Source organism: Drosophila teissieri, unplaced genomic scaffold (assembly GCF_016746235.2).
Source record: "Drosophila teissieri strain GT53w unplaced genomic scaffold, Prin_Dtei_1.1 Segkk5_quiver_pilon_scaf, whole genome shotgun sequence".
Taxonomy (NCBI): Eukaryota; Metazoa; Arthropoda; class Insecta; order Diptera; family Drosophilidae; genus Drosophila; species Drosophila teissieri.
In genome coordinates this window covers 485,132-503,797 of record NW_025225019.1, presented here as the reverse complement: position 1 = coordinate 503,797, position 18,666 = coordinate 485,132, and the positions used below count along the sequence as shown (strand labels likewise).

At 46.8% G+C, this 18,666-nt stretch overlaps 1 protein-coding gene across 1 annotated transcript; it reads left to right on the top strand.

Annotated features, from left to right (window-relative positions):
* Positions 1 to 1,141: 1,141 nt before the first annotated feature.
* LOC122625739 lies at positions 1,142 to 2,137 on the top strand. Its single transcript, XM_043805809.1, has one exon. It carries the CDS (start codon positions 1,142 to 1,144, stop codon positions 2,135 to 2,137), a length of 996 nt encoding a protein of 331 aa, XP_043661744.1.
* Positions 2,138 to 18,666: the final 16,529 nt, after the last annotated feature.

Genomic DNA, 18,666 nt, shown 5'->3' with positions numbered 1-18,666 from the left:
CACTGTTCAAATCCACGGATTTGCTGATGCATCGAGCCACGCCTACGGCTGTTGCATTTATATTCGTACCGTGGCTGGGACAAATAGGTTATCAAGACATCTAACCGCAAAGTCTAGAGTGTCCCCACTAAAAACAAAGTCAATTCCAAGGCTCGAGCTGTGTGCAGCGCATCTGCTGGCCAAATTATGGTCTCAAGTATCTCCTTTGCTTAACAAATTGGAGCTTGAAAGCATTAACTTCTGGTCGGATTCACAAGTCACATTATACTGGTTAAAGAGGGATCCATCAACTCTAGCAACATTTGTCGCAAATAGAGTCTCTGAAATTCAAGAACTCACAGAGAATGTAGTTTGGCGTCATGTGCCCACGGAAGAAAATCCGGCTGATCTAGTCTCACGTGGAACAGACTTAGAAGGTTTGAGGTGTACTCTATGGGAAAATGGACCGGAGTTCTTACTCCGAAATCCAAGCGATTGGCCTCGGTCCCATCAGATTGAAGTTTCAACGGAGTTACAGTTTTCTGAGAACAAGAAAAACGTGGCAGTATGTTCCGTCACAAAAAATTAACCGAATGTCTTTATTGAGCTTGTTGGAAGATGTTCATCATTTAGTAAACTCTTACGGATCATGGCCTACGTAAATCGATTCATTCAAAGGAAGAAGCTTCAACGCGAGGTCGTCATTTCGGCTAATGAACTGAAGTTGTCGTTTCTTAGGATGGTCCAAATATTTCAAAAGGCGGAGTTCAGTTCAGAATACGTCAAGTTGGAGAAGTCTGAATGTTTAAGCCCACATCTACAACGTTTAAATCCTTTTATAAATACCAGCGATTTAGGTGTGACTTTCAACTTAATCCGAGTTGGGGGGAGATTGCTAAATGCACCAATTCCGTATGATGCCAAGTTTCCACTATTACTGTCCTCAAAGTCAGAATTTGTTTCGCTATTTCTTCGCAACCTGCATCGGACTCATTACCATGCCGGTGTCAAGGTGATGGTTTCACTTTTGAGGCAACATATATGGCTGATCAATGCGCGAGAAGCATGTACGAAAATTGTCCGTGGCTGCGTTCACTGTTTCCGGTATAAACCAGTGCTGATGAGCCAGATAATGGGCAATTTGCCAGCCGATAGGGTCCGAATGGATCGCCCCTTCCTAGTTTGCGGAGTAGATTTTTGTGGTCCATTTTATGTGTCCTTAAAGATCCGCGGTAGACCTCCTATCAAAACTTATGTGGCCGTTTTTGTGTGCTTTTCGTCAAAGGCTGTTCACCTTGAACTTGTTGTCGACCTATCCACTGACAGCTTCTTATCCGTCTTGAAAAGGTTCGTCGGGAGGAGAGGGCTGCCGGAGAAAGTGTACAGCGACAACGCCACGAATTTCGTCGGAGCGTGCAACGTGCTGAAGGAGCTCAGCGAAGCGTTTCACCGCAGTCGGGACGAGCTGAGCGGATACGCGGCTCAGAGAGGCGTCGAGTGGTGTTTCATACCGCCGAGGTCACCACACTTCGGAGGACTGTGGGAAGCAGCCGTCAAATCCGCCAAAATCCGGTTGCTGCGAGGAGTCGGCAACGCCAAGCTCACGGCGGACGAGTTGAGCACCCACCTGGTCGAGGTAGAGGCGCTGCTCAATTCGCGTCCAATCGCGTCGCCGGGCAACGATCCCAACGATGGAGAGGCCCTAACACCAGGACACCTACTAATCGGGCAGCCTCTGATCACGCTGCCGCAAGAATCCGGCACAGGAGGAGTGTGCAGCAAGGCCAGTTGCGCATATTTGAAGCGGTGGCGAATGCTGTCCGCTCTCAAGCAGCAGTTTTGGGACAGCTGGTCCAAGGATTACATCGCCAGCCTGCAGCAGCGCAACAAATGGAGCGTCAGATGCCGCGATCTTGAGGTCGGTTGCCTGGTGGTCGTCCACGAGGACAACGTGCCCCCGCAGCGGTGGCTAACAGGCCGCGTGGTGGCAACAACAGCAGGCGAGGACGGTAGAGTGCGCGTGGCGGAAATTCGGACGTCAGGAGGCGTCATCAAGCGCGCCATCCACAAGCTGGCATTGCTGCCAGTGGATACTGCTCCTGTTGAGAAGATGAAAGAGCCGGAGGCCTTTAACGGGGCCGGAATGTCGGAGCAGTAATTTATGTTAAAAAGAAATATTTGTAATTTGTAAACTTAGATGAAATGTAAACATAGCATAACAGCTAACATGAGAGCTTAATTGTAGTTGTGCTCACTAGATTACTCTTCTACTGAGAAGCTCTATCAGTCGTTTCGTGAGCATAACCGTGAAGCTTACTCAGTCGTAAAATTGAAGTCGAAGCCGCCAGCTGCGCCCGCGCAATAAACGCATTAAAATCGAACCTTTCGTCTATTTTTTGCTAGCCGCCAGTCCAAATTTTCATCGGGAAAATTCTTCCGATTTTTCACGCTGTTCAGCAGGTTGCAGAGGCTACAAACGTCGCTGTCTAATGAGACGCTAAGCGGATACGACGAACCCACTCTTACGGTGAGGCTGGAGCAGATTGATGAGCTGCAAAGTGCCTTCAATGTTCTGCATACAGAACTGGAGGAATTGGATTTCGACGAAATTGGCAGTGAGTTGAGCGAGAGTTTCGATGAATTCATCGTTGAATTCAAGGCTAGTGTGCGCGCGGAAATAGCCAAGCGCAATGTGCATTTCGCGCCGCACTCAACGCTTGCGGAAGGTGTTGTGCCCCACCAGTGTAGTGGTCATCAAACGCAGCCGCGGCCGAGGCCGATGCCGTTGCCTCCTGTGCAGCTGCCAACGTTTGGCGGAAGCTACGCAAACTGGGCGGATTTTTACTCCGTGTTCACGAGCATAATCGACAGCCATCCGGACCTCTCCAACATTGAGAAATTTCAACATCTGCGGTCATGTTTGAGGAATTCAGCGCTGGAAACTATCCGATCATTGGAGATCTCAAACGGCAATTACGAAACGGCTTTAGAGTTGCTTCAAAAAAGGTTTGATAATCGGCGTCTCGTTTTTCAGGCGCACATAACCGAGATTCTGGGTTTAAAGGTAGTACGGAATGGTTCAGTGGCATCGCTTCGGGAATTGTCGGACAAGTTTAACGCTCACATTCGTGCGTTGAAGGGTTTGGGCACCACTGAGCAAATCGCTGGCTGCATCATAGTGCAAGTGCTGCTGCAAAAGCTGGATGCGGCGAGCCAAGCTAAGTGGGAGGAGCGCTTGGAGGATCCGGTCTTTGTCAACCTTATTCCGTCGTGGGAATCGATGGCTGCATTTCTGGAGCAGCGATGTAGGACTTTGGAGGCCGTGGATTGCGCCATGGCAACCTATGCGCCAGGCGTTCAGGTGGGCAGAAATCGTTCGACGCTAGTTGCTACCACCCAAAATTCTCTTGGTTGCATGCTTTGCCATAGTGCAGAGCATGCCATATATTATTGCCCGCAATTTAGAGACTTAGCGCCAGTAGATCGTCTGCGCGAGGCAAAGAGACTAGCACTTTGCCTAAATTGCCTAAAGGCAGGTCATCAGCTACGGCAATGCAGCTCGAGCCGCTGCCGCACCTGTGGAATCAGGCATCATACGCTGCTCCATCTAGATGGTCCGCCTTCCTCGCAGCCACATGTTTCGGTGTCTTCAAGCTCCCACACTGAGCCTTCTGCCCCGCTTTCGACTTCTTCTACTCTAATTGCCCAGGATCTCGGTAGTGACCTTGTGCTGCTAGCCACTGCAACCGTTCTAGTGCAGAATCGGTCGGGACTGTTGGTTCCCTGCAGGGCCTTGTTAGATTCTGGCTCTCAACTACACTTGGTCACCTCTCGGTTTGCAAGTCAACTGCAACTTAAGAGGTCGAGGTCGTCCGGCTCCGTCACTGGAATCGGGGATTCCAATTTCGCGACTGATGGATTCTCGGTAGGAATTGCGATGCGGTCTGTCACATTGGGTTTCTCAACGAGCATAACAGCAGTTATCGCTCCCAATATCACGGATCGCCAGCCAAGTTTTAATGTGGACATTGGGGACTGGAAGATTCCAGAAAACCTGCAGCTTGCCGACCCGGAATTTCATAAAGCTCAGCGTGTTGACCTGTTAATAGGAGCTAGCCCGTTTTATGAGCTGCTGTGCGTAGGTCAGATAAAGTTGTTGCCAGGACTGCCACTGCTTCAAAAAACTCGTCTGGGCTGGGTTGTGTCTGTAGGCTGCGCGCGCCCTTGCGGTAGCGCCTTAATAGCTTCACGCGTTCCTTCTTCAGCCAGCAAGGAAAACAGCATTGATGTTGAACTTGATACACTTCTGCAGCGCTTTTGGGAGGTAGAAAATTGTCCCGGCCCAATAGTTCAAGCTACTAAGGAGGAACTAGATTGCGAGACCCACTTTGTTAAAAATTACACCCGATTGCCAGCTGGCGATTACTCGGTACGGTTGCCGCTAAAACTACATTTGGATTCTTTAGGAGATTCCTATCCTCAGGCTTTTCGGAGATTCGCTGGAGAGGAAGCTTACAAAGCACCCTGGCTTGAGGGTTAAATATGCGGCGTTCATGAAGGAATATCGTGATCTGGGACATATGTCGCCTGTGCCTGCCACCGAGGTCAGCTCGTGCCGATATTTTTTACCACATCACTGCGTCATGAAGGAGGATAGCACTACCACCAAGCTTCGCGTTGTCTTTGACGGATCAGCTGCCACTTCCATTGGTTACTCGCTTAACGATGTGTTAATGGCTGTCCCGGTCATCCAGCCCAAGCTATTTCACATCCTAATTCGATTTCGCTCACACCCAGTTGCCGTTACAGGAGACATATGTAAAATGTACCGATGTGTAAGGGTCTCGCAAGAAGATAGCTATTTGCAGTGCATTGTATGGAGCGACTCCCCGATCGATGACCTTCAAGTATACAAACTCGACACAGTTACTTACGGCACCAAACCAGCCTCCTTCTTGTCCGTAAGGGCTATGCAGCAGTTGTCAATCGATGAGCAGGCATCTTTTCCCATTGAATCAGAAATCCTTCGGCGCGATTTTTACGTGGATGATCTTATCTCCGGCTCCGGCACGGTAAAGGATGCTGTCAGCATAATGCAGCAGACGGCTGGCATTCTTGCGAAGGGCAAGCTCAAGCTAAGGAAATGGTTCTCTAACATTCCGCTTGTGCTGGGGTCCGGCGAGGACAAGGAGTCATTCATGAAGTTTGAAGATGGTAGCGATTTCACCAAAACTTTAGGTCTCGCTTGGGATCCCGCCTCCGACCAGCTATTGTTTTCGTTCTCTGCCTTTCAGTCGCCATTGAGACCCTAGGCGTTCTGTTTTGTCTGCGATTGCTAAATTTTACGATCCTCTCGGCCTGGTCGGTCCTGTAATCACAAGGTGTAAAATCTTTTTGCAGCAGCTCTGCAAGGAAAAGCTGTCCTGGGATGAAAGCCTCCCGGAAACTCAAAACACGAAATGGCTTGATATATGTCGCAGTTTTGAAATAATAAGTCATGTTAGTTTCCCTCGGTTCGTGTTTAGCGCAAAGTCTGGTCTTGAGGTGCATGGTTTTTGTGATGCAAGCATTGATGCCTATGGAGCCTGCGTTTATGTGGTTTCTAAAGGGAATCAAAGTTTTAGCCATTTGCTTTGTTCGAATATTTGGCTTGAATGTATTTAAAGGACGCTACTATTGTTGGTGCGACTCGACGGTTGCACTTTCCTGGATCCGAGATGAGCCCGCCAGGTTCAACATATTTGTGGCAAATAGGTTTGCTGCCATTCAGGAGCTGACAGATGTCACGGCTTATGTTCCAACAGCGTTAAATCCGGCTGACATCTTATCCAGAGGATCCCTGCCGTCTGAGCTTAGCGAATCGTCACTCTGGGCGCATGGACCCGCCTATCTTACGGAGCCTGAAAGAGATTGGCCAACAGCTGTTTGTCCTGACAAACCGGTGCTTGAGCTTCGTCGAAGTTCATCGTTAAGTCGCCGTACGTGGATGTAATTGATAGCTTCAAATTTGCAAATTCGTACCCCTCACTGCAACGAGTGTTTGCATACATTTACAAATTTTGTAATGGAATTCGTCATCCTGGGCTCACCGTCGCACAAATTCAAGAGGGTACTCAGATGATGCTGCGTTTGGTGCAGCGCGCGCAGTTATGGGAGGACATGCAGTCCCTAAAAACGCTGGGAAGAGTTTCCTCGTCTAGTCCCATATCTTCGCTTTCGCCGTTCCTGGATCAATTTGGACTTCTTAGAGTAGGCGGTCGCCTCCGGAATTCATCATTGTACTTTGATGGCCGCCACCCGAAAATCCTTCCAAGGTCCCATCCGGTGACTCTGGCAATTATTTCGCATTACCAAGAAAGCAATCTTCATGCCGGACCTCGAGCTCTTCTTGGTGCAATTCGATCGCGCCTTTAGGTCCAGGCTGCTTATAAAGCGCGCCTCCCTTAGTTGGTCGAGGATGTAGTTTATCCGTGGCATCGGGTAGGCATCCTTTATGGATTTCGCGTTTATCTGCCTGAAGTCCACGCATAGTCTCTATTTTCCCGTTTTCTTCTTCACCATGACTATGGGTGAGCTGTACGGGCTCCTTGAATGCTCTATCATCCCCATCTCCAGCAGTTCGTCCACCTTCGCGTTGATCTCCCTTTGAATCTTTGGATTCTTGGGGTAGTATCTCTGCTTAATTGGCTTATCGTCCTTCATGGTTATCGTGTTCTCGGCTATACTCGATGTTCCGGTCATGGCTTGAAACTTCGCGAGCTCTGTTTCCAGGAATTTGTTCACGTCGTCCTCTTCGCCGTCCTTTTGGACTAATGCGACCGACAACTTCTCCTCGAGCCACCCGTTGTGTCTGCCTCTGGCCGGTATTCGGATTTCATGACCGGCGCACTTGATCTCGGCCCCGACTTGCGTGAGGAAATTCCACCCCAGCACCAACGCATCCACTATCCCTGGTAATATTAGCAGGCTCATGACGAGTCGCCTGTTGCCGAACTTCACTCCTATTTCGAGTTGAGAATAAGCATACAGACTCCAGAGATATAGACGCAGCGCAAGTTTATCGATTCATGTTGCCACGCCCCCTCTAACGCCCACAAACCGCCCAAAACTGCCACGCCCACACTTTTGAAAAATGTTTTAATATTTTTTCATTTTTGTATTAGTCTTGTAAATTTCTATCGATTTGCCAAACAACTTTTTGCCACGCCCACTCTAACGCCCACAAACCGCATAAAACTGCCACGCCCACACTTTAAAAAATGTTTTAATATTTTTTCATTTTTGTATTAGTCTTGTAAATTTTTATCGATTTGCTAAAAAACTTTTTGCCACGCCCACTCTAACGCCCACAAACCGTCAAAAACTGTCAGTGATGAAGACTCTTCTTCACACTTCCACTAGCTGAGTAACGGGTATCAGATAGTCGGGGAACTCGACTATAGCGTTCTCTCTTGTTTAAATATTTTTCTTTACAGATATCATAAGCAAATTAGAAGGCCAAAAGCCAGCAGAGAAGGCCTTGGCCCATGCACTGGCATGTGTAACAAATAATGCAAACAAAAAAAGGAACAAATTAGTAGAATAAAGGAAAAAAAAGTTTAATTTACCATTTAAATAAATTTTTTAATTTTTTGGGAGATTTTTCTGGATTTACAGGTATATTCCTTGGGAATTCCTCAGGTATTCCTCGGAAAAATCCTCGGGAATTCGTCCAGGAATTCCTGGGGAAAACCCCTTGTTTATTTTTCGAGATTCTTGAGGAATACCTGAGGAATTCCAGAGGATTTCCTCGGGAACTTCGAATTCCTCACCACGAACGCCTGTTGTATGGAAATTCCTGCCAGATTTGTATGGAGACTTCCCCTAGGATTCCTGTAGGAGTCCTGGGAACTTCGTTAGGGAATCCTTAGGGACTGGTACTGAAGGGTATGTTGGATGATATTAATGTCTGATCCGTTTTCACTCGGCCAATTGAATGTTTTGGCGATTAATGAAACACCCTATGACCATGCAGATGTACGACGTTGCGTATGTGCCATGTACGCAATGTATGCAGATGCAATGGACATATACGAAACATAAATGGGAGTGGTTGCATACAGCATATACACACGAACATGTATTATTGCGCAGGTGGCCACTAGTTGATAGTGAGCGGATTTTGATCGCAGCAATATATATGCGTATGTATTTACATATATGGTGGTGATTTTGGCACCGTACTTATCTCGGCAAAGCGCTGGAAGATCTCGGGCGAAGAACCAAAATGTAGACGTCGGGGCCGGAAAAGCTGGTGTCGCAAATATTCCCAGAAGTAATGAAACAAAAGGTGTTGGAGTTCCTCCTTCTCGTTCGGGGTTTTATTTTTCAAGTAATTTCCAAAAAACATGAATATGGCGGCTTCGTGCCCCACTTCCGAAACGGGTCAAAAAGAACATTCCGCCAACAGCGATGCTTCACTGGCGAGATACCGGACTCAGCTGTTCGGCATGAACAGTTCCCATCTCCAGAAGTTCGTCCACCTTTGCATTAATCTCCCCTTGAATCTTTGGATACTTGGGGTAGTATCTCTGCTTAATTGGTTTATCATCATGGTTATCACTCCTATTTTGAGCTTTGCGTTGATTTCGCCGCACCTTCCATCTGCCAACCTAACCTGCCGTCGTATCCTTATAATCGCTCCATGGGCAGCCAGCTTGTCCGCCAGCTCTTCACTTATGAAGCTTGCTGTTGCCCCGGTGTCGATCGTAGCCTTGTACGTGTCCCCACCAATCGTTACCGCTGCGGACAACTGCTGCTCCTCCTCGATTAGTTTTCCGGTTAGTTTGGAGAGGCGGCATCTTGCGACCCCGGCTCGACTCTCTGCGGCTGGGATCGCTGGCCATTTCCCGCTCTCTGGCAGCATTCTGTGCTTCGGACTCCTATTTTCCCGCACATCCAGCAGAACAGCAGCCTCTGTTTTCGGCAGCCTCTTGCCCAATGGTCGTGTCCGCCGCACCTGCGACACGCTTCCTGCGGATTAGCAATATGGGTTGGGTTCTGACCCGGGTTGCCCCCTGACGTTGTTCCAGTGTGTCTCTGTGTGGTGACTGGCGGCCTCCATAGGGTCGTGTTTTGTCGCCTGGCCTGGACCGGGGTATATTGCGCCCACTGTTCCCGGGTATGCGTGCCTGGATCTCCTAAGTCCTCACACCTTCTGCACGTGACGTGTGTTGCGGCCGGGGTTTTGTTGCGGCTGTATTTGTGCTCTTTCGCAAATGCCTCCCGTTCCCTGTGCAGTTCCTCGTATTCATCTGCCAGGATCATGAGAGCCTCTAGGTCGTCCACGTGGAAGGATCTCAACGCTATTCGGAGGTCTGGCGTGCAGTTCTCCTTGATGAGCTCCAGCGTTTCTTTCTTCCCATACCCAAGGGGTCTTATCAGGGTCTGCATCTCGACCTGAACCCTTGCTTCCTTTGTCTCGCCTTGTCCGCGAGCTTCGTGAAATATCCCCTGGCCAGGAAATACGTCTGGAAACTGTCTATGAACTCGGCCCAAGTCCTCCAGTGCTTGTTGTTGGCTATGTACCACTTCAGAGCCTTTTCCTGCATTAATTCCGGCATGGCTCGGGGAATCAGGTCCAAACCATATGTGTTTGCGGACCATTCCACCTGCTCCAGGAATTCGAGGGGTTTTTCTTCTCCGTCGAAGCGAAAAGACCACTCTCTTACTTGCTTTGCTACTTTCGCGTAGTCTGGCGGGCTGCGCCTGGGTCTTTCTGGACTTGGGCTCCTTTCCCTGCTTGTCTGTCTCCGTTGCCCTTCTCGAAACATCTCCTCCATGTTCAGACTTGCGATTAAGTCTTCACCCTCGGGGTTCGTAGGCTTTATGCTTGGACCTGGTCTGTCTGGATATGCTGCCTCCAATTCTGTCCAGACTGCTGCGAGCTTTGGGTCGTTCTCTGTCTCTGCGTAGTACTCCGCTAGGGCTTTCCGCATGTCCTCTGTCCTTTCGGACAGCGAAATGCGCAACCTCTGTGCGACATATGCGAAATCTTCCTTTTTGAGACGGTAGATCCAACTTCTACCCATACTGCTTTATTTGTGTTTACTGCCGGGATAATCACGTTATTTGGGCGCCAGATGTAACGAACTGATTTTGTTTGTCTGCTCGCTACGGAATACGTGCGGCTAGCTCAGTAGAGTTTGTGCGTTCGTCCCACCAAATTTATAGAATAACGTGATCACCCGGTTACCAGTAATAACACTCGCAGTTTCGTTCTCGGGTATTTATTTGAGCTCAGTTTACAATGTACTTCAATTGTCCGGACGCCTCTGCTCTCTCGTCGTAGCGTCGGACCTTCGCCTGGTATTGCCGCTGACGCGCGAGAAGGAAGGTCGAGGGCTTAGGGAAGCGTCACCGTTCCCAGACTAGGGTGAACAATTGGTGGGCTCTCAAAGGCATACGCCTCGCTAGCCACAACCTCTTGTCCCTTGCTCTGTCCCGGCCGGTCCCGCCAGACGCTTGTTCAGTTCCTTCCGACGCACCGCGCTATCGCCCGGATACGCCGCAGTCCCTGTAGCAAGACGTCCAGTGAAAGACGAACGTTCCACCCTACCTTTTCTCTCCTGCCGGTGCGGTCGGACCTGGATGTCCTGCTCGGCGGCCTGGTTCCACTGTCTTACCGCTTTCGTCGTCCTGGGTGGCGCGGACCTTCGTTGTTGGGCGCTCGTCGCGTGGGCTGATAATTGTTGTCGTAAGCAGACTCACGGAAGCTCACGGCTGTGATCCCCAAGGCAAACGCCTTTGGAACAGCAACGCGTCAACCCCACATCTGGTTCGGACTGGTGGCGCCGGTACCACGCCTGCTTGGATTGCACGGACACACCAGGCTATCGCCAATACCCAATGAAAAACCATTCGAAGCGATCTCAGTAGGAGGTAGCATTAAAATAACCCACCATATAAAAGCTAATTTGTTTAACATTTCCGGCCATTACATTTTTCTTACTTCCCACATTGAAAACTTTTGATGCTATTCTAGGAAACGATAGCCTGAAAGAATTGCAAACTACTATTTAGACCAATAAGAATCTAATGATTATTAAAAACCGTGTTAAATTACATATTGAGGAAAAAAATCGACGCAGTGAACAGCATTTGCCCCCGTACCGACCATATGACTCCACCACAAATCAAAGAACTAAATAAACTGACCAATAATTACCCACAACTCTTTGCCAGGCCGAACGAAAAATACAATTCACCAGTGTGGATTGTCCCCAAAAAAACGTATGCATCGGGAGAAAAGAAATATAAGGTGGTTATTAACTACCGCATGTTGAAAAAAGTAACTGTGAGGAGTTAAAACTCTGCACAAATGCGAATAGTGATCACATAAGGAGGGCCTGCCGTTGCCAGTTACGCAACAAGGCAAAGCGTAGTAACGGTAGTGCGAAGCCCGGAGAAAGAGAGTTTGGAGACTCTGGGCTGGAGAAAGAGAGTTTGGAGACTCTAGAGGAAGAGAGTTTGGAGACTCGGGAAGTGGAGAGAGAGAGGATGGAGACTCCGGACTTGCTGAAAAGAGAGTTTGGAGAGTCAACAGGCTCAAAGGCAAATAACGGGACAAATCGAACTTTGGACCGGGCCAACGGTAAAATCATGGACTTTGGATCCGGAGACTGGAGACCAAAGGGATAAACCGTTAGAGGAGGCCTATATAAACAGGCCGAGCGCTGGAAGCAGGACCGACAGTCAAGGAAAGCAAGTGTACGAGTCAACAACGTTAGAACGAAGTCAGCAGAGGAGCTACGACCGTGATAGTCACCAAGGAGCAAGATCGCTACGTCAAGACGTTCGAAACGAGAAGATCTCCGAACTGAGACGCAGGTAGCTGAGGTCCAAACGAAGAAGCACGAGTAGCCAGGAGGCAAACAACAGGAGAGGCCAGACCTAAGCGGGCACCCGAGGAAGCGGCAGGGATTGTGGTGTAGACCCGGTGGACTGTGTAGGAGATCGCGTGCTAGAACCAGGCGATAGCCTGGTGTGTCCGTGCAATCCAAGCAGGCGTGGTACCGGCGCCACCAGTCCGAACCAGATGTGGGGTTGACGCGTTGCTGTTCCACAGGCGTTTGCCTTGGGGATCACAGCCGTGAGCTTCCGTGAGTCTGCTTACGACAACAATTATCAGCCCACGCGACGAGCGCCCAACAACGAAGGTCCGCGCCACCCAGGACGACGAAGGCGGTAAGACAGTGGAACCAGGCCGCCGAGCAGGACACCCAGGTCCGACCGCACCGGCAGAAGAGAAAAGGTAGGGTGGAACGTTCGTCTTTCACTGGGCGTCTTGCTACAGGGACTGCGGCGTATCCGGGCGATAGCGCGGTGCGTCGGAAGGAACTGAACAAGCGTCTGGCGGGACCGGCCGGGACAGAGCAAGGGACAAGAGGTTGTGGCTAGCGAGGCGTATGCCTTTGAGAGCCCACCAATTGTTCACCCTGGTCTGGGAACTGTGACGCTTCCCTGAATATAATTTTTATTTGATCCCGTGCCACTTAGAACTTTTAATGTTTTCCCACCCCCTACGTTTGCTTCGAAGTATGGCAAGGAGGAGCGGATAATTCGAAAAAAAATGTAAATCTGTAGGTTCTTCCTTCGTCTAGTCTGGTACTAATACGTCTTCCCTATCTGTGTATTAGTGTAGGGTCTCGTCGAATTTTCCTAATGCGTTTTCCTGTTCCAGGATTTGAGCGTAGTCCTTTTCGGTCATGTCAATTTGTTTGTTGTCATATGTCTTATAAGACATAAGACACGCGGCGACGGCGTGACCTATTACTTTATTTCTTATGGTATGCAGGATACCGAAATATTTGGGGCTGCCCCTCGTTGCCTTGTAGGCATTCAATACTCTCTCCACTGACATCAGTTAAATTCGGTTCGGTTACCAGAAAATTCTCGTAAGCACTTAACTAATCCGGTCTAATCGTTTCGTCAGTCGCGTCAACAAAATGTGCAGGTGGATTCATTGACCTGACGAACGGGATGCAATGTTTCTGCCACTATGCTGGTTATCCAGCTTCTAAGCTCATTTATGTCTAGTGTATTTCGTTGACTTGAACTACTGGCGTTGCATGTAGAGGGTTGCGTGTTTAAGACGGGGGGTCTAACTAGGTTATTCGGGCTTGAAATAATAAATTTCCTATATAACTTTCACAAAAGTTATTTGCAAGATACAAATTTTCTTTAAATGATTCTTTTTAATTCACTTTATGTCAGAGTTCACTTACACTTATTAATTTTGAATTTGATAAATATTTTGTATTTTCTCAAGAAGGGGAAAATTTGCTTATTTATTTCCTTGTGCTTATGAAATTCAAAAAAAAAAATGTTGTGTTGTAAATTTGAAAAAGTTTATATTTATTTTTTTTTATTTAAGATTCTTAATATTTTCTATATATTTTTTTCTTAATGTTGCCTAACATTAAAATATTGATCTGCATCCTTCCCGGTGGTCCAGATTTACTCCTTTTTACTCTTTGGCTACTTGGTATCCGGTAGCACACACTTTAGTTGGATGGCGAGCTGCGATCGTACCTTACAACTCAGAGCAAGATCAACTCCGATCTATTATTGCCGGGGTGGTAGTTTTGTTTTTTTATGTTGTTTATGTTTTTTCTTTGTAACCGTCACTGTGCATAATTTTTTGAGCACTTAACTCGAACTTAGTTTTGTTGTACGTGCGTGGCGGTCCATGTTCGGACGCCAATTAAAAAAACGTATTATTTATTTTTAATTAAAAAAATGTTTTCTTTATTTGTGCGGTCAAAGACCGTCAGTTTTATTAACCGTTTTCAGTTTTGGGCGGTCTGTGGGAGTGCCAAAAGAGTGTTGCAAGAGTGTTGAGTGTGGCAACTAATACAAAAATGAGAAAATATCAGAATATTTTTCAAAAGTGTGGGCATGGCAGCTTTGGGCGCTTTGTGTGCGTTAGAGTGGGCGTGGCAAAAAGTTTTTCTGCAAATAAATAGAAAATTGACAAAACTAATGCAAAAATGAAAAAATATCAAATCAAATTTTCAAAAGTGTGGGCGTGGCAGTTTGGTCGATTTGCTGGCGTTGTGGTGGGTGTGGCAACATAAATCGACAAACTTACGCTGTGTCCCTAAAGTAAACGGGTCACAACGCAGGTGTGCTGACTGACGGGCAATACTCTTCCTGGTCCTAATCTAGAAGAAGAAAGCAAACTTGGTCATGATCCACAAGAGAGGGAAACCACCCAAAGATGTTGACAGTTATCGGCCAATAAGTCTCCCATCTTTGGGAAGAATTTGGAACGGTGGATTCCTGGACCGAATACTGAAGTCTCCAGATGTCCAGAAAGCAATCCCTAAGCATCAGTTCGGCTTTAGAAAAATGCACGGTACTCCGGAACAGCATCAACCAGTTGGGGGCTTTATTAAAGATGGTTTCCAGAAGAAGCAGTTTACGGTTGCAGCCTACCTCGATATCCAACAAGCGATCGACAGAGTCTGGCACAAGGGTCTGCTATCGAAGCTCAAGGGATTACTACAACACCAGCTCTATGAGACACTCAGCAGTTTCCTCAAGGATAGAACCTTATAAGTGGTACAGGATGGGATAACTTCTTCGTCCTGACCAATTTTAGCCGGTGTTCCTCAAGGGAGCGTGCTGAGACCCACCCTCTACAGCCTCTTCACGAACGATGTTCCTCTTCCAACTCGCCGCAACAGAAATAACATATGTATAGAAATCGACGCAGACGACACATCTTTCCTGTCCAGAGCCAATTGAGTCTACGAGGCAACGGACTGTGTTCACGCCAGAAGGGCGCAAACAATTGAGCGGCAGCTCCTCCACGGCTCGCAAGCACCGCTGCTCGCGCTCTCCTTCTCTCCTCGCGCTCTCCTTCTCTCCTCTCGCTCTATTCACCACTCCGCGGTCCCGCGGTATTCCCAATGTTAGTTTTAAGTTAGTCTTAACTTACAAGTGTTGTAATAAAGTGCGAATTGAAGTCGATCCCGTGACTTTTCATTTCCGGAGGAACTTATCAGCAGCAGCCGCAGCAGCAGCCACAACAGCAACAACAACGACGTCAGAAGCCAAACTATCTTGGACAGAAAATCCGCCCACTCCATTTCATGGTGCTTCGAGTCCGCGACACATCGTGATCCTGCCAGCGCTCCTTGCGGAAAAAATCAAGATAAGTACGGCTTTATATCCTATTCCGTCCGTGGTCGCCATTTTCGTTTTTTCCAACGGCGTTATTCTTTCCGTTCATCCGTATCAAGTGAAAAGTGAAAATTAAGTGAAAATATATAAGTACATGCGCCCAGCCACCGTGATTACTTCTTTTTTAAGTGCATAAAAAAGCACTTTGCCTACCGGCCCCCTACTTCGACTCACGGTGATCCGCTGGTATCCAAGCGCATATACATATGTATATATACATTTTTTAAAACACTGTCCAAAATTCACTATTATCGTCCGCTGCTAAACTGCTGTTTTTTGCCTCAATATAAAATACAAACCACAAATTCAAATAAATTAAATCAAATATACATATACATATATTCAGCAAATTACATACAATTACATACACATAAAATTATACATACCCAAAAATATACATATCCATACATATATATCCATACACATATAAATATACATATCCATATAAATATACATATACATATTCCAATAAAATTTACATCTACATACATATATAAGAATCACTCCAAAGATTTAACCAATTTAATACACAAATAAAACATATTTCCAAAGAATAATAAATAATATCGAATCCGAACTGAGAACAAATTTTATCTCTTGGCTCAAAATAAAACACAAATCTCGACAAACAGAATAAAATAAAACCTGACTTTTTTCTTCCGAGATTACATTACATATATATGTTTAAACTCCAAATCATACATACATACACACAGTCGCGACTTACATAGGCTTACCAAGTGCAAGTTCTTTCGTCTCCTCTTTGTTCTTTATTGCCCTGACAAAAAAACCGGCGCATAGCGAATCGAAACATAAAATAAAATAAATAAGTCCGAAGACAAAATTTAAGAAAAAACTAACCCGATTATTTAATAGTTATTTAAGCCAAATAATAATTTTTTACAAGCTATTTCTGGCTCCTAATTCTGGTTCCTAAATTAAAATAATTATTTATCAGTTCCACCCAAATTTATCAGCCTCCCAACTTGGCTTTTTTGGCGTGTTTGTTGGTTTTTTTTGGGTGTTTATGTTTCGCATCCGTTTGTCGCGATTTTTCGTTGTGGTCCTAAATCCGGTAGCTATTTTTTATAAATTATTAGCTATCATCCGAACTCTATTCGGTAGCTATTATTGAGCTATTTTTCCATAAATTCAAATTTATAGCTATTTTCTATATATTAGCTATTTTGTTCGGGATTTCAAGTCGGTAGCGATTTTTTATAAATTATTGGCTATTACCCAGACTCCATCTGGTAGCTATTTTTTAGCTATTTTTTCCATAAATTCAAATTTATAGCTATTTTCTATATATTAGCTATTTTGTTCGGGATTTCAAGTCGGTAGCGATTTTTTATAAATTATTGGCTATTACCCAGACTCCACCTGGTAGCTATTTTTTAGCTATTTTTTCCATAAATTCAAATTTATAGCTATCTTCTATATATTAGCTATTTTTTTTTTTTTCGGGATTTCGAATCGGTAGCGATATTTTATAAATCATTGGCTATTATCCAGACTCCAGCTGGTAGCTATTTTTTAGCTATTTTTCTAGAAATTGCAATTCATAGTTTTTTTTATAAATTTGAGCTATTGTTTTTCTAGACTCCAATATAGCTATATCTTCTTGTGGACTTCACTCTAGCTGTTTTTTTGTGAATCCTCCTAGCTATTTTTCGCACTGAATTTTAGCTATATTGTGCTTCATTTAAGCTTTTTCCAGTTGATTGAAGATCTATTGGGGCCTTATTTCACAAAAATTGGGATTTTTTTTTTCCTTTCGTGCTCCAATCTCCAGATCCCAATTGCAACTTTCTCCCGAATTCCGACGGGATTCTTTGTCCATCCAGATTTGGGTGCTCTCTGTGTCTGGTTCTTTTTCGATTCCACATTTTTTGCGGCGGGCAGGCCTTCTTGACTTCCTTCTCCTAGGGCATAGCTGAGCATGCCCCTAGAGGGAGACAAGAAAAAGACACCCGCACCTGGAAAAGAACAAAAGTTCAACCCGCAATCTACGCTATCCACTCGCGGTAAGCCAGCACCCAAGTCCGTTAGTCCCAGGGTCAAAACCGCGACTCTCACTCCGAAAGCAAAGGTTTCGCCATCGACCAGTTCAAAGACAACTCCTAGGATTGTCATTTCCCGACCAGTGACGCGAGCGTCTAGTGAGTCTTCTCTATCGAGAAAATCCGAGAGTGCCTCCGCTGTCGGGACTGATTTCCTCCGCGTCATACGCTCTACCACAAAGAAAATGGCATCCTCTGAGCAGCCAACGCCCGCAACCGCAGCGTTGCATAAATTCATCGCCGTCAGCGATCGCGTAAGCCTTTTCGAAGCGAAGATCAACACTCCTGATCAAGCCTCTCCGTCCCTACACACGTTACAAGTCCGTCTGCAACAGGTGCGAGCCTTATGGGACAAAGTGGAAAGAGAGTACGAAACATGCTCTGACCTAATGGCCCAAGAAGGATCCCTCGACACAGTGTCTATTCTCCAGGCCAAATATGACTACTGCTTCTCAGTATACGAGTCATGTGCAGCACAAATTGGCGAAACAATCGACAGAGCAACGCCTCAAGTCGCGCAAGCACCCTCTCAGCCGCTAATTTCGTCCGGCTGCCGCTTACCTCCATGCGACACGGAAGTCTTCGATGGCGACTACCTCCGATGGCCCACTCTCCGGGACTGGAGTTCAATTTCGCAAGAATCTAGTCATGCTCTAAAAGAGCTACAATCCACGATTCAGGGGTGTTTAACAGCACTAGCGCATTCCCAGGTATCCACAGAAAACTGGGATTGTCTCTTGGTTTTCCTTTGCGCGAGCAAACTGCCCAAGCAGACGCTGTCCTTATGGGAACAGTCGCTAACTGCCAAATCCGAGATCCCAGCTTGGGAAGAAATGAATGCTTTCCTGAGCGAAAGGTATCGGACATTGGAAGCCATCGAAGATATGAAACCGACTCAGGCAGTTCCAAAAAGGCTTCAATCCTTCGAGACAAAGGTCAGCACCAAACAGAAAGGGTGTGACTTATGTTCTAAGGAGAACCATCCGGTCAGATTGTGCCCGCGTTTTCTTCAAATGTCTGTTGACTCGCGCTCCGGCTATATAAAAAAGAAGCAGCTATGTCTGAATTGTTTTGCCAGAAGTCACCAGCTACGTGACTGCACAAGCACACACAGCTGCTTTACATGTAAGGGCAGGCACCATACGCTGCTGCATCGCAGCCCCCCAAATTCCGAAAATGCGAGTTCCTCAACCTCGCCCCCTACACAGCAACCTCCGAGACCCTCCAGCAGAAAAGCATCGGCAAGCACCTCAGCGGTGCAAACTTTTTTTGCGTCTGGCACTTCAGCCGTCCTACTGAGCACAGCGATCATTGACGTGTGCCATTTGGGGACGAACTACCGAGCCCGAGCCTTAATCGACTCGGGATCCGAGGCGACGTTCATTTCAGAACGCCT

Excerpts from the sequence above, each read along its gene's own strand:
- LOC122625739 (XM_043805809.1), top strand. The coding sequence starts at position 1,142 with ATGGATCGCCCCTTCCTAGTTTGCGGAGTAGATTTTTGTGGTCCATTT.